The sequence below is a fragment of the Trachypithecus francoisi genome, unplaced genomic scaffold, assembly GCF_009764315.1.
Source record: "Trachypithecus francoisi isolate TF-2019V2 unplaced genomic scaffold, Tfra_2.0 Lachesis_group8, whole genome shotgun sequence".
Taxonomy (NCBI): Eukaryota; Metazoa; Chordata; class Mammalia; order Primates; family Cercopithecidae; genus Trachypithecus; species Trachypithecus francoisi.
Window position 1 is genome coordinate 83,812,544 of NW_022681473.1, and position 25,574 is coordinate 83,838,117.

The 25,574-nt window shown below is 45.0% G+C and overlaps 1 protein-coding gene across 1 annotated transcript in view; it reads right to left on the bottom strand.

Annotated features, from left to right (window-relative positions):
• Positions 1-2,369: 2,369 nt before the first annotated feature.
• The window catches only part of VSTM5 (V-set and transmembrane domain containing 5), a 33,341-nt gene continuing 10,136 nt past the window's right edge, over positions 2,370-25,574 (bottom strand). Inside the window, exons 2-4 of the mRNA XM_033206064.1 lie at positions 5,129-5,455; positions 4,875-5,015; positions 2,370-4,744 (exon numbers count right to left, since the gene is read on the bottom strand). Of these exons, the coding sequence (XP_033061955.1) occupies positions 4,701-4,744; positions 4,875-5,015; positions 5,129-5,455 (512 nt within the window). The 3' untranslated portion in view covers positions 2,370-4,700. The remainder of the gene's footprint in view (positions 4,745-4,874; positions 5,016-5,128; positions 5,456-25,574) is intronic.

The window sequence follows — 25,574 nt, forward strand, 5'->3', positions numbered from 1 at the left end:
GTCAGGGTCTCACTGTGTTGGCCAGGCTGGTCTCAAACCAGCTCAAGGGATACTCTCACCTTGGCCTCCCAAAGTGCTAGGATTACAGGTGTGAACCATTGTACCTGGCCTTGCCTCTCCACCTTTAAAACCCCTACCTGTAAGCCATTGAGGAGTTGGAGTTCTTGCTCGGTGCCCTACAGTAAATACCTCACTTCTCTTGCTGCAGTCCCAACGTCAGTGCTTGGCTTTGCTGTGCCAGGTGAGCAGACACCAGTTTGGTTTGATAATGTTACTTTATAAAACCAAATCTAACACTCAAACTTTAGATTTATTTTACATTATCAGTACCCTCTCTCCTACCAATACTCAATCTCCAAAAAATCTTCCACCAATACTCGGTAAAACCCACCGAAATCGTGGAACTTTGAATTCCCTAAAAGACCAAGAGATTCACAGGAGATAGAATTGAATGCATTACTTAACAGGCAGAAGCCATCTTGGTTGAAGGAACTAGCCTGATACAATAGTAAGTTTGCCTAAGATGATTTTTGTTTATATCATTTGAAATAAAAAGTGATTTTTCAGTGAACAAACAATTACAGTGTGTTCAAAAATACCCAGCCGGGCACGGTGGCTCATGCCTGTAATCCCAGCACTTTGGGAGGCTGAGGCAGGCTGATTACCTGAGGTCAGGAGTTCGAGACCAGCCTGACCAACATGGTGAAACCCTGTCTTTACTAAAATACAAAAATTAGCCGGGCATGGTGGTGCACGCCTGTAATCCTAGCTACTTGGGAGGCTGAGGCAGGAGAATTGCTTGAACCTGGGAGGCGGAGGTTGCAGTGAGCTAAGATGGCACCACTGCACTCCAGCCTGAGTGACAAGAGCAAAGCTCTGTAAAAAAGAAACAATTAATAGTGTATTCGTACTATGGACTGCATTGTGTAGGCAAGAAGAATGAAGCTTTGGAATAGGTAGACATGAAATAATGCCCGAGACACATTAAGAAAAGACTGGTGAGTTGTAGGGTAATATATATGATAGAATCCCATTTGACTATAAAGAAAATAGGTTAAATATGTATATTTGGCATATATTTACACAGATATGTTCATATATGCATAAACAAGTCTAGAAGGATACACACCAAATTTGACTGTTGTTTCCTCTGGATTGAGGGAAGGAGAGAAATCTTTTACTTTATTTAGTTTTTGTTAATTAACTCTAGCCAAAGATACTTTTACTTTAATATATATAGACTTTAGTGACATTTTAATTTTAAAGAAGGATTTATCATCTCTGTAAGCCAAACCAAAAATACCCACTTAATTTTTAAAGGGCAGTGGAAATGTTCTCCTCAAGAATTGGAAAAGCTGACAGCCAGGTTGGGTGGATTCAGGGGTGCAGAGAGATGCAAATGCTGGCAACTCACACCATTAATGGGAATTGAATTGGGGATAGGTGTGCTAACAGTGATCACAAGGATTTGCTCTGCTTTTAGTAAGCTATGGATGTGTCTGATGCTTCCCTGGAAACTGGGCAGAAGAAACCTATGCTGGATATGTAAAAGCTGATGCCGGTGAGACAGTTTCCACTTCCCCCAGTATCCTCTCCAGTGTTGTCAAGGAGGCAGCATGTGAATCACGTCCCTGGGGATTCACCCTATCATATTTGGCTCCTTTGTCCTGGTTACATCTCCAACATGCTATTCTGCCATCTCTTCTCAATCCCTTGTGACACTTACCCAGTTCTTCTGAATTGTAGGGTTTGCCTCTGCATTCTTGCCTAGGGCAAGATATCCTGATAACCTTCTCTCTCACTGCTTTTGCTTCTCACCTTTGTGAGGTATTGCCTCAAATCAGAGTACGCACAAAGTGCTCTCACGTACTATCCTACATGGCCTTCCGAGGACATGAGCTCTCCTTGCATACCCGCAACATCATGAAATGAGAAAGTACAATATATACCTTTTGGGGTTCTAAGATCATACCCTCTGAAAGGACATTGTGTTGACAAAGCATGTGTGTTCTGTAGGGTGTCTTATCCACTGCTGAACAAGTGGTACAATTGCCACTTCCTACTTTTGGCGCATTCCAGAAGCAGGAAGAACGCTATTGAATTGCAGTTAATATTCTGAAAGCATAAATTTCAAATTGGTCTTCTAGCTACAATTGGGGGAGAATGGTGGTGCTGATAAGGTGTAGTTTTTCTGAATTGCTAAATAATGTTCACTGTTAGAACCAGTGTAATTAGTTGCATTGTCACTTAAAATATGTGCCAGACCTGGCTGTGATTAAGGGTTTTGTTTATGCTCAGCTTGACAGGACATAGCACCCAGAGCCTCTGATTTTTCGGCAGGAGCAGGCACATACACAAAGGATGAGGGCTTTATTTTCAGGTTTTATTTCATTCATTCTTTAAAACACTTTTTTTTCACAGTTTGAAACATAATTTATAGCTTAACATTTACACTAGCTAATCTCTGTGATTTTTATTTATTTGAAAAATAAACGAAAACCTCAGGCTTTGGATTTTAAAACTTTCCACAGGAATGTTCAGGATGGCAGAGCTTTAAAAATTCAAAAGAAACCCTTTTTTCAAAGAAATGGAAAGCCAAGGAAAGAAGCTTTTTTAAAAAAAAATTGTAACTTCCCACACTACTGATGTGAATAAACTGTCATGAGATTTTGGGGGGCAATTTAATTGACATCTGCCATGGAGGTCTCTCAGTCGGTGTTCTTTTCCAACTCCCCTTTGATTATGAAGATTGCCAACCCTGACTTCGGACAAGCAGAAGAGCAGAGTTCTGAAAGGCAGGTAGTGTGGAAGAGGACATGCTGCCCCCAGCAGCTACCTAACTCCTACTGCTTTCCTGCTGGTGGCCTCTCTGTGTGAAAGACGAGAAAGAAATCAGCAGATTATCCTTGAGCCCCTTGGATACTCCTCACCTCATTTCTTCACAGCACTGGAAACTGTCCTGGCCCAGGGCCTGGTTCCTTTGACTGCTGCATGGGGAAAGGGCACAGTGTGTGAGTTTACCCGTGTGTCTACAGGAGGCGCCTTGAGGGTATCTTCTACCTGTCAGGTGCTAGAGCTATACATCTGTTGTGTAGACCAACTAGCTCTCGCCTTTTGAATCAAGCAGTACTGTGGGAGTCCTGCTCTGGATACTGACAGTTCCTGTCTGAATATTCTGAGCGATCCCTTCCCACAACTCTGGATTCAATATTGAGGGAAAGGGTTGTAACTTATCCAAGCAAATCCTTCTCTGCCACATAGGACATAGAGAAGATACGGACATTGGAGACCTGAAATGAAGGAGGAGAGAAAGGAATGTTCTAGCACTTCTTAACCTTTGCATGGGTGACTTTGCAGCTGAGGACTAGGAACACATCATCATCGGGTGGGACTTTTGGTCTGTAGCTATGAATATTGGAGAGATAAGAGAAGGAAGATAAATCCATGCCTCCATTTAGAGCTTGTCAAATGGACGTTGGGATGGAGAAACAGGTGAACATGGTGACCAACAACCTGAGGGAATAATGGCCACAGCCAGCTGTGGTCCAGTCCTCAATCTCACCTGGAGCCCCAAGACCTTAGGTGATTTTATCAATTTCTAATACTCAGAATAGCATTTTCCAGTATAGCTTTCCAGATCCTTGAAGCCTCATGCTTTTCATAAGTTGCTCAGAGAACTCTGTGCATACTGTGGGCTTCTCTTGATACCCTGACTGTGAGGTAGGCAAAGGCCAAGCGTTCCTCAGCCCAGGTAGGAGAGGGCAAGGGCCTGACTTGAGACGTGAAGCGTTAGTGACTGAGGGGGACAGATCCAAAGCCCGAGATGACTGATTTTCCAGCTGCATCACCCACTGTGCAAGCTCAGCTTTCATACAGGTGGCATCCAGCGCTTCAGGAGGCCAGGTGCAGCCCATAACAGAGATGAGCTGTTGTTTTACTTACAATGGCCTAAGTTTGAGCCATGGGAGGGAAAATCCAATTAACAATGGAATGAGGGAGGAAGAGAAAGATAATTTTCTCTCTATTCCTTGTATGCAAAGCTGGCCTCTCAGGAGTCCACTGAGCTCCTCCCCCATAAAACTCCCAGCCACCGGGCCTCACCTCTGAGCAACTCACTGCAGCACAACAGCACCAACCCCCACCCCCAGTCTCTTCACCTCTGCTCTGAGGCAGCAGATTGTCTGAAAGCCTCAGGTTTTCTCACCATAGCTCCCACAATCGTGCTTGCTTGTGGGATACCAGATGGGGGACTGGTAGGCACAGCAGTTGCAGAGCAGACAGGAGCACAGAAAGCATGTTCTAATGCTGGCTGCACACTCATCTGGAAATCCTCTGGCCTCTGATACAGGGACTCTGACAACAGGCCATCCTGCACGCCAGAGCGAGTGTCGTGAGCAAGCAGCCAACACATGCACTCACCCATTGGTTATGGGTCAGCACGGCTGTGATGCTGCAGCCAAGCAAAGCTCCTGGTTCAAAGCCTCAATCACTCTTCTCCTTGAACTTAGCATGAGTCCTAAAACTCGCTTTGTCCATCCACAGTCCTCAACTCCATGCAGTCAGTGTGGTTAATCTCCTGCTGTCCTGTCAGGAGCAGGCTGCAACAGGACCACACGCAATGAGTATAATAGCTGTGCTTGCTCTTTTTGTTGGAGAATGGTTTCCTCTTGAGGTAGGAATGCAGTTAGGCCCAGCCTTGGCTAACACTCAACATCTTCCAGCTCAATCTCCTCAGTTGTGCTTTCTGTAAAGCAAAGACAAGTCAATGAGTTGGAAATCAAGCCATGTAGTGCTTTCTTGGTGAGAACAAGATAACACATGCCACCTCTGGCCTCAGAACCACTCATGGATTATCGCAAGGCCCAGGGAGTTACCTTTGAGTTTGTGTCTTCTCTTCCTCTGAAATTTATATGCACACTTATTACAAACCCACATGAGGCTGATTAACACTGCGGCCACAGCAGCGAGAAAAGCAAGGATGACAGCGACAAAGTGCAGGTCTTCATAGAGGATCTCTATGGAGTGAGGGTGAGGGGAGGGGGAAGACAACATTTCTTTTAATATCATGAAATCGACCTCCCACACACTCACAGTTCAGAGGGGTGCCTGGGGCCCGGGGATGTGTTACCAGAGACGTGCAGCACAATGGTGCCAAACTGGCTGCTCCCCAGGCGTTCCGTCACAGTGATGACATAGTAGCCGGAATCCCTCACTCCAACACTGAAGAGCTGGATGGAGCCATTGTCGAAGGTGCAGACTCTGTCCTTGTGGCTTTGGGAGATGTTGGCCTGAGTCCCTGGTTTCCACTCCACGATCTTCTGCGTTCCCCAGTTGGACGAATATGTCCATTCGATGGTGGGCACTCCATGACAGGAATACTCAACTGAGAGCAGGATGTCTTCTTTGACGGTGGCATTGATGGTGGCCTGAGGAATGTACAGGGACACACCCTGACCTGCAGGATGATATGCTGGATGTTGGGCACATATATATGGCTTTATACTGAAGTGAACTTATATAATTCATTAATCTATTTCACAAATATTTATTGTGTGCCTATTATATACCAGGAACTGTTCTAGGTTTTGGTGCTTAAGTGATAATGCTAAACAAGACACAAGGCTCCCTGGAGATAGAGAGCTCTACACACAGAGCAACATTTTTCTATTCTGAAGAAACTGTTTAGAATGCTCCCTTTTATTGCAACCAGAAATCTGACACCTTTGTAGCAAGGTGGACTATAGAGGTTCTCTCCTAGTATATGGGAGCCCTTCTGATGCCCAAGGACGGTTCTCATGACTCTCTGGATCACTCCTTCTCACTCAAGCCCTCAATGTGTGACATAGTTATTCTTTAACACAGAACAAAGTGCAGAGTTTAAGACGACTGGAATAAAGAAGAAAACAGAGGTCAAATTCCAGGCCAGACCTCGGAGGGCAGGAATCATGTTTTCTTTATCCCGTGGTCCCTGAACCCAGTACAATGCCTGACACATGGTGGTTGGTCAGTAAATGTTTGCTGAGTAAATGAATAAGTGAACGACCAAATATTTACAGCAACAAGAAACATGAGCCTTTTCCTAATAGGAATGTCGATGCTTGGGTGGTTTGAAAAATTAGGTACATCTAAAAGCTAACATAGGGAAGAGAACTATATTTAAGACTTTCTGTGCCGGTTACTATGTTATCTACTTTACAATCCTTATCTATTTTATTGTATTTATTTTTTGAGATGGGGTCTTGCTCTTTCACCTGGGCAGGAGTGCAATGGCTTGATCTCAGCTCACTGCAACCTCTACCTCCTGGGTTCAAGCGATTCTCCTGCCTCAGCCTCCCAAGTAGCTGGGACTACAGGCGCCTGCCATCACACCTGGCTAATTTTTTGTATTTTTAGTAGAGACGGGGTTTCACTATGTTGGCCAGGCTGGTCTCAAACTCCTGACCTCGTGATCTGCCTGCCTCAGCCTCCTAAAGTTTTGGGATTACAGGCGTGAGCCACTGCACCCAGCCATCTCTTTTATTTTTTACATAGGCACACCAATATGCCCACATAACCAGTAAATGGAAGAGGAGGAATTTCAGCACAGCTTTGATTCCAATCCTGGATCTCTACTTTGTTTTTGTTTTGTTTTGTTTTTGAGACAGTCTTGCTCTGTTGCCCAGGCTGGGGTGCAGAGTCACGATCTCAGCTCACTCAACCTCCACCTCCTGGGTTCAAGTGATTCTTTTTTTTTTTTTTTTTTTTTTGAGACGGAGTCTCACTCTGTCGCCCAGGCTGGAGTGCAGTGGCCCGATCCCAGCTCACTGTAAGCTCCGCCTCCCGGGTTCACGCCATTCTCCTGCCTCAGCCTCCATAGCTGGGACTACAGGCGCCTGCCACCTCGCCTGGCTAATTTTTTGTATTTTTAGTAGAGATGGGGTTTCACTGTGTTAGCCAGGATGGTCTCGATCTCCTGACCTCATGATCCGCCCGCCTCGGCCTCACAAAGTGCTGGGATTACAGGTGTGAGCTACTGCGCCCAGCCAAGTGATTCTTATGTCTCAGCTACCTGAGTAGCTGGGATTACAGGCGTGTGCCACCACGCCAAGCTAAATTTTTTTTGCATTAATATTTTTAGTAGAAATGGGGTTTTGTCATGTTGGCCAGACTGGCCTCAAGTGATCTGCCTTCTTGGCCTCCCAAAATGTTGGGATTACAGGCGTGAGCCACCATGCCCAGCCCATATCTCTACTTTGTGACTATCTATCTATCAATCATGTATCTATGTTTCCTGATTTCTCTGACCTCAAATATGAGCAGTTGCAGTAGTGATTACTGCTGTAAGATTTAGAGAACTATATTTAGAACTAGTGACAAATCTGTATTATAACCTCTGTGCATTCAGTGTACATTCTGTTAACCACATTGGTCAAGGTTACTAACAGGTTAATATCCTGGGAGACTACCAGCCCTTTTCACACCCTCATGGAACTTCACTTTGAGCATTTCGGTTACTCTGGCCCAGGAAACTGCAAAACTAAAAAATAAATAAAAATAACAACTCCAGTTTTCTCAGATGCTGGTACAACTGGACACTGGCTGATTGGTTCTTGCTGGTTTTTATATTTATCTGGACCAGAGAAACCTCTTGCCTTTTTTTTTTTTTTTTTTTTTTTTGGTAGCGATGAGGTCTTTCTGTGTTGCTAGGCACTGGACTTGGACTCCTGGCCTCAACCTCCCAGAGTGTTGGGATTACAAGTGTGAGCCACTGTGTCCAGCCTAGAAAAGCTTCTTTAAAATTTTTTTCAAATTTAATTGACAAATAAAGATTGTATACATTCAAGGTATACACCCTGATGATATATCTCTATGTTGTGTAATGATCACAAATTAATATATCCATCACCACTCGTGCTGAACATTCAGTCCCCAGAATTTGTTCATCTTATAACTCAAAGTTTAGACATTTTGATCTACATCTCCCTCTTCCACACTGGCCGCAGCCTCTGGCAGCAATTCTAATGTATTTCTATGAGTTCAATTTTTTTAGATTCCACATATAAGTGAGATCATACAGTATTTGTCTTCCTATGTCTGGCTTATTTCATTTAGCAACTTAGCATAATGTCTTTCAGGTTCATCCATGTTGTCACCAATGGCATGGTTTTCTTCTTCATATGGCTGAATAATATTCATATATATCTTTATTTATGTATTCATCTGTCAATGGACACTTAGGTAGTTTCCATGTCTTGGCTATTGTGAATATGGTGCAGTGAATAAGAGCATGCAGATATCTCTTTGTTACACTGATTTCAGTTGTTTTTGATATATACCCAGTAGGATTGGTGGATTGTATGGCACTTTTCTTTTCTTTTTTGAGACAGGCTCTCACTCTGTTGCCCAGGCTGGAGTGCAGTGGCGCAATCTCGGCTCACTGCAACCTCCACCTCCCAGGTTCAAGCAATTCTCCTGCCTCAGCCTCCTGAGTAGCTGCGATAACAGGCGCCCGCCACTTCGCCCAGCTAATTTTTGTCTTTTTAGTAGAGATGGGGTTTCACCATGTTGGTCAGGCTGACCTCGAACTCCTGGCATCAGGTGATCCACCCGCCTTGGTCTCCCAAAGTGCTGAGATTACAGGCATGAGCCACCATGCCTGGCTGGTACTTCTATTTTTAATTTTTTTGAGGAATCTCCATACTTTTTTCATAATAGTTATATCAATTTACATTCCTACCAACATCGTGCAAGGGTTCCCTTTCTCCATATCTTGACCAACATTTGTCATCTTGTCTTTTTGACAATAACCAGCCTAACAGGAGTGAGGTGATATCTCATTATGGTTTTGATTTGCACTTCCCTGATTAGTTCAGCACCAATTTATGTACCTGTTGGCCATTTGTATGTTTTCTTTGGAGAAATGACTATTCAGGTCCTTGTGCCCATTTTTAAATCATTTGTTTCTTTTTTGTTGTTGTTTGGTTTTTGCTATTGAGTTGTATGTGTTCCGTTTATATTTTAGATATTAACCCCTTTCTAGGTTTGCAATTATTTTTCTGAATTCTATAGATTTCCTTTCCATTTTGTTGATTGTTTCCTTTGCTGTATAGAAGGTTTTTAGTTTGATGTTGTCCCACTTACTCATTTTTGGTTTTGTTGCTTGTGTTTTGGGTGTCATCCAAAAAGTTATTGCCAAGACCAATGTCAAGAAGTTTTTCCCTATTTTCCCTTCTAGGAGTTTTATGGTTTCATATCTTACACTTAAGTGTTTAATCCATTTCAAGTTAATTTTTGTGAATGATGTAAGATAAGGGTTCAATTTCACTCTTTTACATGTGAATTCAGTTTTGCCAGTACCCTTTATGAAGAGACTCCTTTCTTCATTGTGTATTCTTGGCACTTTAGTCAAATATTAGTTGACCATATATAAATGCCTTTGTTTCTGGGCTATTTTGTTTCATTGATCTGTGTGCCTGTTTTTATGCCAATGCCGTACCATTTCAATTTACTATTGCTTTGCAATTTGCTTTGAAATCAGGAGGCATGATGCCTTCCGCTTTGTTCTTCTTTCTCAAGATTGCTTTGGCTATTCAGGATCTTTTGTGCTTCTATATGAATTTGATTTGTTTTGTTTTGTTTTTGAGACAGGGTCTCCCTCTGCCACCTAGGCTGGAGTGCAGTGGTGCAATCATGGCTCCCTTGTAGCCTCGACCTCCCTGGGGTTAAGATGATCCTCCCACCTCAGCCTCCCAAGTAGCTGGGAATATAGGTGTACGCCATCACATCCAGGTAACTTTTGTATTTTTTGTAGACACAGGTTTTCACCATGTTGTGCAGGCTCTTCTCAAACTCCTGGGCTCAAGCGATCCACCTGCTTGAGCCTCCCAAAGTGCTAGGATTACAGGCATGAGCCACTGCATCTGGCCTGCTTTTTTGATTTCTGTGAAGAATGCCATTGAAATTTTGATACGGATTGCATTGACTCTGCAGATCGTGTTGGGTAATATGGACATTTTAACAATATTAATTCTTCCCATCCATGAACATAGGATATCTTTCCATTTATTTGTGTCTTCAGTTTCCTTCGTCACTGTCTTATAGTTTTCAGCATATAGACTTCTCGCCTTCTTTGTTAAATTTATTCCTAAATATTTTATTATTTTTGATTTTATTGTAAATGGGACAGTTTTTTTTTTTTCTTTTCTTTTCTTTTTTCTTTTTGTTGTTGTTGTTGTTGAGATAAGGTCTCACTTTGTCACCCAGGCTGGAGTACAGTGGTGCAATCTTGGCTCACTGCAGCCTTGACTACCCGGTCAAGGTCCGAAATAAATGAAATAGAGACTAGAAAAATAATAGAAAAGATGTACAAAACTAAGAGTTGACTAAAAAAAAAAGAAAAAGAAAAAGAAATAAGGGCCAGGCTCAGTGACTCATGTCTATAATCCCAGTGCTTCGACAGGCAGTGTGGGAGAGGATCATCTGAGGCCAGGAGTTCAAGACCAGCCTGGGTATAATTTATTGAAACCCTATATCTACAGAAAGCAAAAAATTAGCCAAGTGTAGTGGTGCACACCTGTAGTTCTAGCTACTTGGAAGGCTGAAGCAGGTGGATCACCAGAGCCCAGGAGTTCCAGGCTGCAGTGAGCTATGATCGTGCCATTGCACTCCAGCCTGGGCAACAGAGCCAGATCTTGTCTCTAAAAAAAAAAAAAAAAAATTCATAAATAAATAAAATTGACAAACCTATAGTTTTCTGACCTGATCTTTATTATTTCTTTTCTTCTGCTCTTCTTTTTCTATTAGTTTTCTAATACTTCCTTGAAGTGTAAAGTTAGGTTATTTTACTTTTTTTTTTTTTTTTTAAGACGGAGTCTCGCTCTGTTGCCCAGGCTGGAATGCAGTGGCACGATCTCAGCTCGCTGCAGGCTCCACCTCCCAGGTTCATGCCATTCTCCTGCCTTGGCTTCCCAAGCAGCTGGGACTACAGGCGCCTGCCACAACGCCCAGCTAATTTTTTTGTATTTTTAGTAGAGACGGAGTTTCACCATGTTAGCCAGGATGGTCTCAATCTCCTGACCTCGTGATCCACCTGCCTCAGCCTCCCAAAGTGCTGGTATTACAGGTGTGAGCCACTGTGCCTGGCCCGACATCTTTTTTCTTAATATAAGTGTTTATAGTTATAAACTTTCCCCTTAAAACTGCTTTTGCTGCACCCTATAAATTATGGTATGCTCTATTTCCATTTTTGTTTCAAGATTTTTTCATTTTTTTCTTTGACACATTGGTTATTTAGGAGTGTGTTGTTTAATTTCTTTTTTTTTTTTTTTTTTTGAGACGGAGTCTCGCTCGGTCGCCCAGGCTGGAGTGCAGTGGCCGGATCTCAGCTCACTGCAAGCTCTGCCTCCCGGGTTCACGACATTCTCCTGCCTCAGCCTCCCGAGTTGCTGGGACTATAGGCGCCCGCCACGTCGCCCGGCTAGTTTTTTGTATTTTTTAGTAGAGACGGGGTTTCACAGTGTTAGCCAGGATGGTCTCGATCTCCTGACCTCGTGATCCGCCCGTCTCGGCCTCCCAAAGTGCTGGGATTACAGGCTTGAGCCACCACGCCCGGCCGTGTTGTTTAATTTCTACATATGTGAGAATTTTCCAATTTTACTCCTACTATTGATTTCTAGTTTCATATTACCATGGTCAGGAAAGACACTTGATATAATTTAAATCTTGAATTTGTTGAGACTTGAGAAAAACCTTCTCTTAATTAGACAGACTAAGCAGGCATTTAACTAGGTGTTAGGAAAAAAGTGGTTTCTCCTTCCGTCAAAGATTATCACATATAATTAGGAATCAATAATCTATAACAGGCCGGGTGCAGTGGCTCATGCCTGTAATCCCAGCACTTTGGGAGGCCAAGGCGGGCAGATCACCTGAGATCGGGATTTCGAGACCAGCCTGACCAATATGGAGAAACCCCATCTCTACTAAAAATACAAAATTAGCTGGGCGTGGTGGCACATGCCTGCAATCCCAGCTACTTGGGAGGCTGAGGCAGCAGAATCACTTGAACCCAGGAGACGGAGGTTGCTGTGAGCCGAGATCACACCACTTGCACTCCAGCCTGGCAACAAGAGCAAAACTCTATCTCAAAATAATAATAATAATAATAATCTATAACAAAGATGAAAAATTAACATTCATGGTTTTAAAGCAAACTGCTTGTCAATTACTTAAAAAGTTGAATTAACGAGTAACCACCTCTGCATCTCATGCTAAAATTAATCCAGAATGAGTCCAGAGAAACTTAGTGACTGGGCGAATATTCAGGCCTGGCTCAAGTGTTCTGTTCAAGAAGGTTGGTTCAGTACATCAGATTTCACTTATAAAATGGATGGGCTGGTCTGAAGGTAGTGAGTTATCTCAACTGATTGTTCACAGTCAGTTACAGATGAAACCCCTTATTCTGCTCTTTCTCCCCTTCTCACTACTGCTCTTGAGTAGTCTTAAAAAAAAAAAAGGACAGCAGGTAGCCATTAACAAGAATGAGCTTTATATGGGCAAGGAAAGACATCTGTGATGTTACTAAGTTAAAAAAAAGTAAATGTACGGCCGGGCGCGGTGGCTTACGCCTGTAATCCCACCACTTCAGGAGGCTGAGGTGGGGGGATCACGAGGTCAGGAGATCCAGACCATCCTGGCTTACACGGTGAAACCCCATCTCTACTAAAAATGCAAAAAATTAGCCGGGCATGGTGCTGGGCGCCTGTAGTCCCAGCTACTCGGGAGGCTGAGGCAGGAGAATGGCGTGAACCCGGGAGGCGGAGCTTGCAGTGAGCAGAGATGGCGCCACTGCACTCCAGCCTGGGTGACAGAGCGAGACTCCATCTCAAAAAAAAAAAAAAAGAATAAAAAAAATGTACAAAACAGCATACCTAATGTGATCTCATTTATAGTTGTGTAAATATGTGCTAGTATATACATATTATGTATGGAAAAATGGAAACGTGTTGGAGTAATATATGCTAAACTGTTAACAGGGATTGCCCCTCAGAGATCAAATGGCAGAATAATTTTATTTTCCATGTAAGTCATTTATATAATTTTGAATTTTTCAGTTATTTATTGAGTTGATAATTTTAAAAAATGTACTCTGAAAAGTCTTTTTAAGTTCTCCTGATTAGACTATGCAGTCTTGGCCAGCAAAATTTAAATTTATTTTACTTTTTTATTTTTTATTTTTTAGATGGAGTCTCACTCTATCACCCCCAGGTTGGAATGCAATGGCATGGTCTTGGCTCACTGCAACCTCCACCTCCCGGGTTCAAGTGATTTGCCCACCTCAGCCTCCCAAGTAGCTGGGACTATAGGCACATGCCACTACACCTGGCTAATTTTTGTATTTTCAGTAGAGACAGGGTTTCACTATGTTGGCCAGGCTGGTCTCGAACTCCTGACCTCGTGATCCACCTGCCTCAGCCTCCCAAAGTGCTGGGATTACAGGCAGAGCCATTGTGCCCAGCCCAAAATTTAAAGTTTAAAAGTTTACCTTTGCATCTTCACTTGGATTATTTGTGAAAAGCAGAGAGGAACTAAATTTCTAGGCATATCCAAGATAGACGGGGAAGCCTCTCTTAAAGAACAAGTCACAGAGTAGAAGATTTTAGCAGGGCAGAAGTCACTGGAACCTGAACCAAAGGGTTTCCTGAATTCCTGGAGATGGTGAGACCCTCTGGTAACTAATCAGAAAGCTGTCAAGAGGAAATAGTAAAAGTACTAGGAAGCTGAAACCACCTACCAAGCAATGGGCTGGAATATAACACTCAGAAGGGTTACTTACTCCTTTTCTTACAAATAAATTACAAAGGTTGTACTTTTCGGTTTTTAAAAAATTGATTGGCCGGGCGCGGTGGCTCAAGCCTGTAATCCCAGCACTTTGGGAGGCCGAGACGGGCGGATCATGAGGTCAGGAGATCGAGACCATCCTGGCTAATACGGTGAAACCCCGTCTCTACTAAAAAAATACAAAAAACTAGCCGGGCGCGTTGGCGGGCGCCTGTAGTCCCAGCTACATGGGAGGCTGAGGCAGGAGAATGGCGGGAACCCGGGAGGCGGAGCTTGCAGTGAGCTGAGATCCGGCCACTGCACTCCAGCCTGGGCGACAGAGCGAGACTCCGTCTCAAAAAAAAAAAAAAAAATAAAAAAATAAAAATAAAAATAAAAAAAATAAAAAAATAAAAAATAAAAAATTGATTATTCAGAAGGGGGATATATTTCTTGAAATCACAACAAAGGTCAATACTGTTGAGATAACAATTACATCTGTTGAGATGACAAGAATATCAACTAATGATAGGACCGATATCTTGCCAATATAGTCTCTGCACTTAAGGAGTTATAGAGATACATCTCAATTAGGATAACTCATTTTCACCTCATTTATCTGGAAAACAACTTATTCAGCAAATGTGATCATCAGATGCAGCTGAGAACTAGAAACTAAGCATCATTGTCATCCTTATCAAGCCTTTAATTAAGCAGCTAGCATATACTGGTTTCAGAACCTAAGGTTCAGGAGTCCTAATTCAGCAAACTGTTACAGTGGGGTGGGTGAGTGATGAGTGACATTACAAAAGGATCATTTCAATTGGCAGGGAGGTGTAGGGGAGACACCTGATGTGGGCAGGACACACCCAGGCTTTACCCTGGGACCTCCTTGCTGGGAGATCTGGAGAAAGTTCTTAACTATGAGAGCCTTAGCTCTCCTGTGAGGATGAGGGTCAATGACACATGTAAGGCCCAGCAACAGGCTGGGCACAGAGCTTTGTGTTCATCCAGGAGCTGTAGCCCCCACCACTTACCCTTCTCTGATCAGGTCTCTGTCACCTGCCTCAGGATGACTGACCAACTGCCCCAACTGCCCCAGTTTGTCCCAGGACTGAGGGATTTCCCAGGATGTGACAGTTTCAGGGCTAAAATCAGGACAGTCATGGGCAAACCAACAGAACTGATCACTCGCGGTGGCTCACACCTCTAATCCCAGCACTTTGGGAGGCCAAGGCAGGCAGATCACCTGAGGTCAGGAGTTTGAGAACAGCCTGACCAACATGGTGAAACCCTGTCTCTACTGAAAATACACAAAACTAGCCAGGCATGGTGGCTGGCGCCTATAATCCCAGCTACTCGGGAGGCTGAGGCACGAGAATCGCTTGAACCTGGGAGGCACAGGTTGGCAGTGAGCTGAGATAGCACCACTGCATTCCAGACTGGGCAACAGAGTGAGACTCAGCCTCAATAAAAATGAGAAAAAGAAATATTGAAGAGCAGAGAGAAAACTCCAAGATACACCACTGTGTATTTCTGAGGTGCTCAAAGGGGCTCAATAGGGGAGTTGCGAAGGCAGCCAGCCCTGAGAGGCTGGAGAAGGAAAGCCAGTCTTCCCTAATGCTCCAGCTCCCTAATGCATCTCCGGGGGTCAGCATCCCATGCACCCCCATTTCAATTGGGATCTCACTCTTGTCCCTGAGCTCAGCACTGCACTTGCCACAGCTTCCTCAACAGCTGAGGACAGGCTCATCGGGTGCTGGCCTGCAGTTCCCTGAGGTTAGGTAATTTGCCCAATGTCACAGTAAGTGACTGAGCAGAGATTCAAACCCTGAGTACTTTTTACTGTCCTGGTAATGAGCCAGGGAAGTTTGCAGGAGCCGGGGAAGGGACAAGGCACTCATTTAAGGTGGGGCATAAATAACAAGATTTTTCAAGTGTGGGAAAGGGAGGAAGCCCAGTCTCAGCTGAGAGAAAAGTAGGACGACCCAGGAAGGCAGGAGGGATCCAAGGCTCCTCAGATTCGGGACTTGGTGATTAAGAAGTGCAGGGTGGCCATGTAAGGAAGCTGACAGAGTGTGGGGCAGGGTGGGGTAGGGCAGGGCAGAGGCAGAACAGGACACAGGAGGGTGTTCAAATAGGGCCATGACATGATCTGAACAGGGCTTCTGGAAGGACAGTCTGGCAGAATTCATAATCTTACCATTTACATACATCATATGTACTGCCCTGGGCCCCCAACAGGTGCTTGTTCTTTGGGAGAACCTAAGGCTGGAGCCTAAACAGCCGTGAACAGCTAGTGGTACCCTGCTTCCCCTGGCCGCCCTGCGCCAGCCTCTGAGAGAAGGGGTAGTAAGAAGTGGGCAAGCGTAGGCAGGTCTGCCCAAGACCGCAAGATCTTTGTAGAGAGAATTCTTGTCCTATTCATCTCCGAACCCCCAGTGGCCAGGACAGGGCCTGACACTTTGTAGATGCTCAAAATATACCTGCATGAATGAACGAATGGTGATGTGTGCCCTGCCTGTCAAACTGTTGCCAACTGGGAGAGAGCAGGAAGGGAGTATCTCTGCTGAGCTGAGGGTTACTGGATCTAGCTGGGGAAGGCATTGGAGGGACCCTTTTCCCAGCTTCAAGTCCGCCGAGAGTCAAACAGTTAGCAGGAGAAACAGCACAGGTTGTTGTTTGGTTGGTTTTTGTTTGTTTGTTTGTTTGTTTAAGGTCTCACTGCTGAGGCTGAAGTGCAGTGGGTGGGATCTTGGCCCACTGCAACCTCTGCTTCCTGGGCTTAAGCTATACTCTAGCCTCAGCTCCTGAGTAGCTGGGACCACAGGCATATTGGCCATGCCCGCCTATTTATTTATTTATTTATTTATTTTTTGTAGTGATGGGGTTTCGCCATGTTGCCCAAGCTGATCTTGAACTCCTGAGCTCAAAGCAATCTGCCTACCCCGGCCTCCCAAAGTGCTAAGATTACAGGTGTGTGCCACCGCACCTGGCAGTTTTTTGTTTTTTGTTTTGAGACACAGTCTTGCTCTGTTGCCCAGGCTACAGTACAGTGGCACGATCACAGCTCACAGCAGCCTCCATCTCCTGGGCTCAAGCAGTCCTCCCACCTCAGTCTCCCTAGTAGCCAGGACAAAAGGTGTGCACCAGAGACAGGGTTTCACCATGTTGTTCAGGCTGGTCTCGAACTCCTGAGCTGAAGCAAACCTACCTCAACCTCCCCAAGTGCTGGGATTACAGGCGGCACAGTTTTAAGCCACAATTAAAATATCCATGTTGCTGCCCAACTCATGCCATTCTTGAAATACCTGCCTGCCAGTAATTTGGGAAACACAGCTTTGTGTAGGTCAATACAGCACCCCCAAGTAACAGCTTCCCTGTTTAGTGGTGAAGAACAGTGCTGATGGCTGGCCTGGGCACACAGTTCACAGGTACCCATAACTCCGGTGAGCCCAGGTGGTAATTCCCCCTCTCAGTGCCTGATTGCTCAGAAACCAAAGCTCAGCTTATCTTGGAGGGGCTCCCCATGATCTTGCTGTTTAATGGCCTTGGGAAGTCACCCAGATGTCAGCCAACCCAAACAATGTAAACAGATGCAGGTTTAGGTGCAGGATACCAGGCTGTTTCCTTCAGCAGGTTTCAGAATTTGTACCCAAACAATCACTCGAAAATAGCAACAGTCACCATTTCTGTCAGGTAACACCTGTTAGATATCAGATGTTATATACCATTATCACAGCCCAGTGAAACCAAGGCTGGGAAAGTTGACTGACCTGGCCGTTATCAGACTGGCAAAGATGAAGAAGTTTGATAACATTATGTTGTCAGGAGTGCATGGAGGTTACTCTCAAACATTACTGTGGTGATTGTAAATAGGTGGAACCTGCTTGGAGGGCATATGATGCAATCTGTAAAAATATTTAAATAGCACATACCTTTTGACCCAGAAATTCCACTTCTAATAATTTGTCCTACAGATAAGATGGGTACATAGATGCAGAGATATATGTCAGTGTTGTCATGAAGCACAGTACTGTCAATTGTAGCAGCAAAAGACTGGAGATGCACCTGTGTGTTCACTTGTAAGGAACCAGTAAATAAAATATCAGTATTCATGTTTTGGGATGTTACAAAAATGTTCAAAAGAATGAGGCAAATCTGTATGTGTTGACATTAGATGATCTCAAAAATAAAAAAAGTACAGAGCAGAACAGTGTATAGAGAATGATTCCGCTTGAATAAAGTAATTATATGTGTATACACACACACTCACACATACACAGATAGACACACAGTTATCCCTATAAATGCATAGAACATCTCTAAGTTATTCTAAAAACCTGTGGTTGTCTTTGGGGAGGAGAATGGGTGTCTGGAATGGGAGAAGACTTCACATTTCACTCTATACCCTTTTGAACAATAGTAATATTTTAGCAAGTTTGTTAATTACTTAAAAAATAAATATACTGTGACCGTAAAAATACAAATACTGCATGCCAAGATTGAGTCTGAGTCTTAGATTTTTCACATTTGAAAATGTTTTTTACATATACACAATGAACAACTCCATGAGCATTACCTCAGTCTATGAAGGCAGGCAGGAGACTCGGACTAAGGCACTATGCTTTTCCCTTCCCAGGCACTTGCTTATTTGATCACTACTTTACAGATGAGAAAACTGAGGCTCAGAGACCTAAGTGTCCAAGTCTTTGCTAAGTAAAAATTCAGAGCTGAGACTGGAACCCACGTCTCTCTTCACGGTCCCACAACTGCCCCTAATAAGGTAAGGCACTTAAGTATAGAGGTGGAGTTTTACATTTCTTTAATGTTTCCCAAAATAGCACATGGCTCAGTGCTGGCGAAGACTTGGGAGACACATACGACAAAAAGCAAAAGTCTAGACCTGGGCTGTCCGATATGGTAGCTGCTAGCCACATGTAGCTGTTGAGCACTTGAAACTGACTGGTCCACACTGAGATCCACTCTAAGTATACAACACACACCAGAATTTGAAGACTTAGTACTTAGTATGTTATACAGAATATAAAACATCTAATTAATAACTTATTTTCCATTGATTACATGTTGAGATGATAATGTTTTTGGATATATCAGGTTAAACCAAATATATATTCAAAGTCAATTTTACCCATTTTTTTTTATATTTTTAATATGGCCACTAGAACATTTAAAATTACATATGTGGCTGGGCGTGGTGGCTCATGCCTGTAATCCCAGCACTTTGGGAGGCCAAGGCAGGCAGATCGCCTGAGCCTAGGAGTTCGAGACCAGCCTAGACAACATGGCGAAACCCATCTCTGCAAAAAATACAAAAATTAGCTGGGCATGGTGGCATGCACCGTGGTCCCAGTTACTTGGGCGGCTGAGGGTGGGAGGATAGCTTCAGCCCAGGAGGCAGAGGTTGCAGTAAGCCGCATTCCAGTCTGGGTGACACAATGAGACCCTGTCTCAAAAACAAAATAATTTTACACATGTGGCTTGCATGTGAGCCTTGCATATTTCTATCGGAAAATGTTGGTATAAACTATCACTTCTCCAACCTCTTGCCAAAAAACAAAACTTGTTCCCTTGAGATTGTTCCAGCTCTCCCCCGTCAACAATGTGAGCTCTCTGTCCCCAGTCCTTTCTCTTCATTCTTTAAACATGTTGACTCCTTTTACTGCAAGTTACAGCATCACCCTGTGTCCCGCCAGCATACCCATGGACAGCCCATCCAGTAATCTCATCTATGGGAACATCCTCTCTCTAGTCAACCTCAGCCTCCAGTAAAGCAGCCTGCTTTAACTACACCTTCTTCTCCTTGTTTACTGTTCAATTCCTCCCCTTGGCTTCATCAGTCCTTCCACTCTGACTCCCTCTACTTTTCCCAATCCAACCTCCTCACTTTCCCTCCCTACCCAGCCTCAGTTCCATCGCCCATCACGATCTAAGCACTTTTTAACACCAGTACTTTCTGCCTTTTCATCATATCTACCTGGAAAGGCCCTAGTCCTGGGACTAACAATGTTCTGCTCTCTCTCTGCCTGTACATGAGTAGCCAACATTGCAGGAGAATATCCCCTGGCAGATACTCTTCAGCACAACAAAGCGCACTGTTTCCAGGGTAGACTCAAGATCACCAAACTCAACAGGGCCCCATCCTGCCAGACAATCTTACTACATAAATTGACACTTCCTTTTCCCACAGTTACTATACAGGCTCCCTCCTCTTCCTGGGCTGCTGCTGACACTTCCTTCTGCTTTGGTGGTAGCTCTGGCCCTCCACACTCACCAGCCGTTCTTCCCATCTCTCTGGTTGCTGCTTCTCAGTATCTTTTGAGGGCTCATCCTCTTTGCTATGGTTTAAATGTCTGTCTCCCAGAACTCATGTTGAAACTTAAGCGCCTGGACATGTGTGGTGGCTCATGCCTGTAATCCCAGTACTTTGGGAGGCTGGGGCGGACGGATTGCTTGAGGCCAGGAATTCGAGACCAACTTGGCCAACATGGCAAAACCCAGGGTCTACAAAAAAATACAAAATTTAGCCGGATGTGATGATGTACACCTGTAGTCCTGGCTACTCAGGAGGCTGAGGCAGGAGAATTGCTTGAAGCCAGGAGGCGGAGGTTGCAGTAAGCCAAGATCACGCTACTGGGTGACAGAGCAAGACTCTGTCTGAAAAAATAAATTTAAAAATAAAAATAAAATAAGAAATTTAATCCCTAGTGTAATACCATAAAGAGGTGGGGCTTTTAAGAGGTGATTGGGTCATGAAGACTTTGCCCTCGTGAATGAATTAACCCATTCATGGATTAATAGATTAGTGAGTTAATAGATTAGTGGGTTCTCATGAGAGTGGGTCTGTTATAAAAGGCAGTTTGGCACTCAGTGAGCCTCCTCACTGCATGATACCCTCTGCTGACTCAGGACTTTATAGAGAGCTCTCACCAACAAAAAGGTCCTCACCAGATGTGACCCTCAATCTTGGACTTCCCAGCCTCTAGAACTATAAGAAATAAATTCTTATGGCCAGGTGCAGTGGCTCATGCTTGTAATCCCAGCACTTTTGAAGGCTAAGGCAGGAGGATTGCTTGAGGCCAGGAGTTCAAGACCAGCCTGGGCAGCAAAACAAGACCATATCTCTTCAAAAAAAAAAAAAAAAGCCAGGTGTGGTGGTGTACACCTGTAGTCACAGCTACTCAGGAGACTGAGGAGGGAAAATCACTTGAGTCCAAGAGTTTCAGGCTTCAGTGAGCTATGATTGCATCACTGCTCTGAAGTCTGGGCAACAGAACAAGACTGTCTCTAAAAAAATTAGAAAAAAATTTAAAAAGAAATTCCTTATAAACTATGCAGTCTTTGGTATTTAGTTACAGCAACCAAAAATAGGCTAAGATACTCTGATCTGCCATTATATCACAGAATTCCTTGAGCTTGGTCCTAGGCCCTCTCCTTTATTCTTTATTCTCTCCCTAGGTAATCCCATCTATGCATGCAGCTCTGAGTCCAGTTACTTCCAAATTCACATCACCAACACAACTGCACCTCTGAGTACCAGACTCATTAATCCAACTATCTGCTTTACATCTGTACCTGACAGCTGACAGGCACTTCAAAACTACATCTTTTTTTATTTTTTTGAGACGGAGTCTCGCTCTGTCGCCCAGGCTGTAGTGCAGTGGCTGGATCTCAGCTCACTGTAAGCTCCGCCTCCCGGGTTCACGCCATTCTCCTGCCTCAGCCTCCTGAGTAGCTGGGACTATAGGTGCCCACCACCTCGCCCGGCTAGTTTTTTTTTTGTATTTTTTAGTAGAGACGGGGTTTCACCATGTTCGCCAGGATGGTCTCGATCTCCTGACCTCGTGATCGGCCTGTCTCAGCCTCCCAAAGTGCTGGGATTACAGGCTTGAGCCACCGCGCCTGGCGCAAAATCTACATCTTCAAAGATAAATTAAATGCACTTAGAATTGAGTTTACAGCCATGACTATCTGGAAAGATACGGAAGAACTTGGCAATACCTATTGGCTCCAGGGGGTAAGGAGGAGGAACTCGGTGGCTGGAGGATAAGACGGGGAGGCTTTTACAGATACACATTTTGAATTTTGGACTGTGTGCAAATACTACCTATTCAAACATAAGCAAAAACTAAAGAGGCAAATTAATTTTAAAATAAAACAATAAATGTATAATCCTGTCTCCCAAATTTGGTTGTCTGGGGTTCCCAACCTCAGTGAAAGGCTCTCCCAGCCAGTCAGCTCCACAGGACACCATCCTGACACCTCCTCCTTCCTCACCCACTACATCACATCTGTCACAGGGTCCTGTCAATTTTACCTCGAACATGTACCTTGAATCTGATTTGTGTGCTCTTTCTTCTACCATCACCGTAGTTCAAGCCACCAACTCACGAATGGTGACAATGGTCTCTCAGTGTGCCTCACTATGCCTGCTTAATCCCCACTAACTTACTGTCTACACAGCATCCTGAGTGATATTTTCAAAACTTCATTGTATTTTGTCACCCTCCTGTTTAAAACCCTTGTCTGGCTCTCCATTGCTCTAGGAATGAAGTCAAACCTCTTCAAAGGCTTGACTGGCCAGGTGTCATTTGGCTCCTGCCCATCACTTAGGCCTCAGCATCCTCAGCACGCCCTCATACCCTGAGCTCCAGGCACATTGCCCTTTCTTCAGCCCCTTGGGTTCATCTCATTCTCACCCACTGCAGGGACTTAGCATAGGCTACTCCCCCTGCCTGCTCCCTCCCTTGTTTGCCTGTTAACCTTTATTCATCCTTCAGATCTCAATCATCGCCTCTTTTGGGAAGCCTGTCTCAACTCCAGGCTAGGTCAGGTCTCTTCTTGTGTGTTTTCATAGCACCTTTCCATCATAGTAACTATCACAGTTTGTAAGTATACACTTGTGTGGGTATTTGACATCTGTTCTCCCTTTAGACTGTAAGTTTCGTGAGGGCAGGAGTTGCCTATTTGATTCCCTGTTGCAGCCCCAGAACTCTACAGGGTGCCTGGAACATGGATGAGAATTTCTGTGCAGTGACTCCCCTTATAGGGTTGTACATGTGATCTGGGGGTGTGGGGTACAGAATCCAGTACTATGCCAAGCTGAGCACAGGATCAGAACTTCGGACTCCACAACCAGTTCTTGTATGACCGTTGGGACCCAATTTGCCTCCTTCTTTTTGTCTGAAAAAATAAAAATAAAATACACACACAGACACAGACACGCGCGCACACACACACACACACACACATATTTTGAGATGGAGTGTTGCTCTGTCACCCAGGCTGGAATGCAGTGGCATGATCTCAGCTCACTGCAACCTCCGCCTCCCGGGTTCAAGCGATTCTTCTGCCTCAGCCTCCTGAGTAGCTGGGATTACAGGTGTGTGCCACCATGCCTGGCTAATTTTTGTATTTTTAGTGGAGATGGGGTTTCACCATGTTGGCCAGGCTGGTCTTGAACTCCTGACCTTGAGTGATCTGCCCATCTTGGCCTCCCAAAGTGCTGTGATTACAGGTGTGAGCCACCTTGCCTGGCCTGAAATATATTTTTGATTCTTCTATTGAAACTTCCCTGTATCACACACATGCATGTGCGTGCACTGATGCTTCTACATATGCCCTCAAGCACACAGAGCCCAGTTTCTGAATTCCTGGCAAATGGGGCCACATAGGGAAGGAATCCCTGGAGATGCACCAGGGAAGCAAGGGCTTCAGAGGAAATCAGTCAAGCAGAAGTGGTTTCCAATATCAGTCTGCCCTTTATTAATATCATGACGTTGGCCAAATTAGCTCAAAGTCACTGACTCTCTGTTCCTCATGTGTAAAATGAGGATGGACATAGACATCTCACAGATCAGATATGTTAGAAAGAATGAAAGTGAATGCAATATGCTGAATGCCTAGCACAGTGCACTCACCCCACAAATAAACAATAAATGGTAGTTACAGGTATACTAGGGCTATATGCCAGCCACACCAAGAAGAATCTCAGGACTAATCAGAAGATAATTCATGGTGTGCCTCAGGCTGTTGCAAACACACCCATCAAAAAAAGGAAGTTTTAAAATAAAACAGGCAATCTGCTTCTCTGACTCTTAAGAGGGAAACTCAGCCGACTGCGTGGCACAACTGATTCAGAGCAACGGGGGCTGAGGGATCCGCCAGCGGGTGCAGAGGGTGGCAGAGGAGGGCAAGATGCAGGGGGTGGGGGGGTGGGTGTGCAGGGAAAGCCAGAAAAGACCCCTCCCAATCCCTACCAGGGAGAGTGCATACTGTGGAGCCGAAAGACCCAGGTTCTGTCTGAGCTGCACATGCTATAGCTGGGCGACTCTGCACAAACCCCTTCCCCTTTCCGAGCCACTTGGTGGCGTTTCTGCCAATGATTCAATTATAAAACAAAGCCGGGCGTGGTGGCTCAAACCTGTAATCCCAGCACTTTGGGAGGCCAAGGCGGGTGGATCACTTGAGACCAGAAGTTCAAGACCAGCCTGGCCAATGTGGTGAAACTCCGTCTCTACTAAAAATACAAAAATCAGGCTGGTGTAGTGGGGGCGCCTGAAGACCTAACCACTCGGGAGGCTGAGGCAGGAGAATCACTTGAACCTGGGAGGCGGAGGTTGCAGTGAGCCAAAGTCGGGCCACTGCACTCCAGCCTGGGCGACAGAGTCAGACTCCATCGTAGGAAAAAAAAAAAAAAAAAAAGCAACAAGGCAGAGCGCAGTGGCTCACACCTGTAATCTCAGCACTTTGGGAGGCCAAGGTGGACAGATCACTTGAGCCCAGGAGTTCAAAACCAGTCTTGCCAATATGGTGAAACTCCATCTCTTAAAAAAAAAAAAAAAGTGGGCTGTGGTGGCACGGGCCCCTGTGTTCCTGGCTACTGGGGAGGCTGAGATGGGGAGGATAACTTGAGCCTGGGAGGTCAAGGCTACAGTGAACTGAGATCGCACCACTGCACTCCAGCCTGGGTGACAGAGCGAGACCCTGTCTCAAAAAAATAAAACAAACAAACGAACAAAACTATACAAGTAAGAAAGACAGCCAGGAGCAATTCCGGGGGCACAAGCTCTGATTCCAGACCAAGAGAATTCAGTCTCTTTCCATTCAAGAAGCATTTGGGGAAGGATGGGGTCGGGGACCAACCTGCTCTTGGGCTCACGCTCCAGCTCCACTCTGGAGTCCCTAATGAGTGAATTCGGCTGCCCACCCAGGGGCGCCAGGCCTTCTTACAGCCCAGCCCCTGCAGAAAGGGCCTTGTGAACCCACTTGCAGTGATTGGCCCGAGGCTGATACCTGATCTGAACTGGGCCAATCAGATTCTCTGTCCCAAGGGCGTGAACTTAGGATGCGGGACCTCTTAGGCCCTATGGTGGTCCCAAGAGAAGGGCTGCTTCCCCAAGGCCACAGTAAGTGGAGCAGAGAAAGCTGGTCCTGGCAAGAGGCTGCCAGGCAGCAGGAGAGACTGGGCTCCCGTGGCCCAGGGACTGCTGGGGACAGGAGCTGCTGCCGTGGACCGTTGTGGCTTCTGAGGTCCTGGTTCCAGGTCTAGGGAGAGGCCTGGCACATCTGTCCCTTGCAGATACCCCTACTTTCTTCTGAATACACTTTCCCTTGGCCATCTCCCGTTCCTTACAAGTTACTTGGCCTACCTGAATCTGTTTCTTCCTGCGTCAAGTGGGAATAGCAACGCCTGCTTTGCATGGTTGTGAAAACTCAGAGTATGATACACAGTAAGCACTCTCTATGAGGTGCATTAA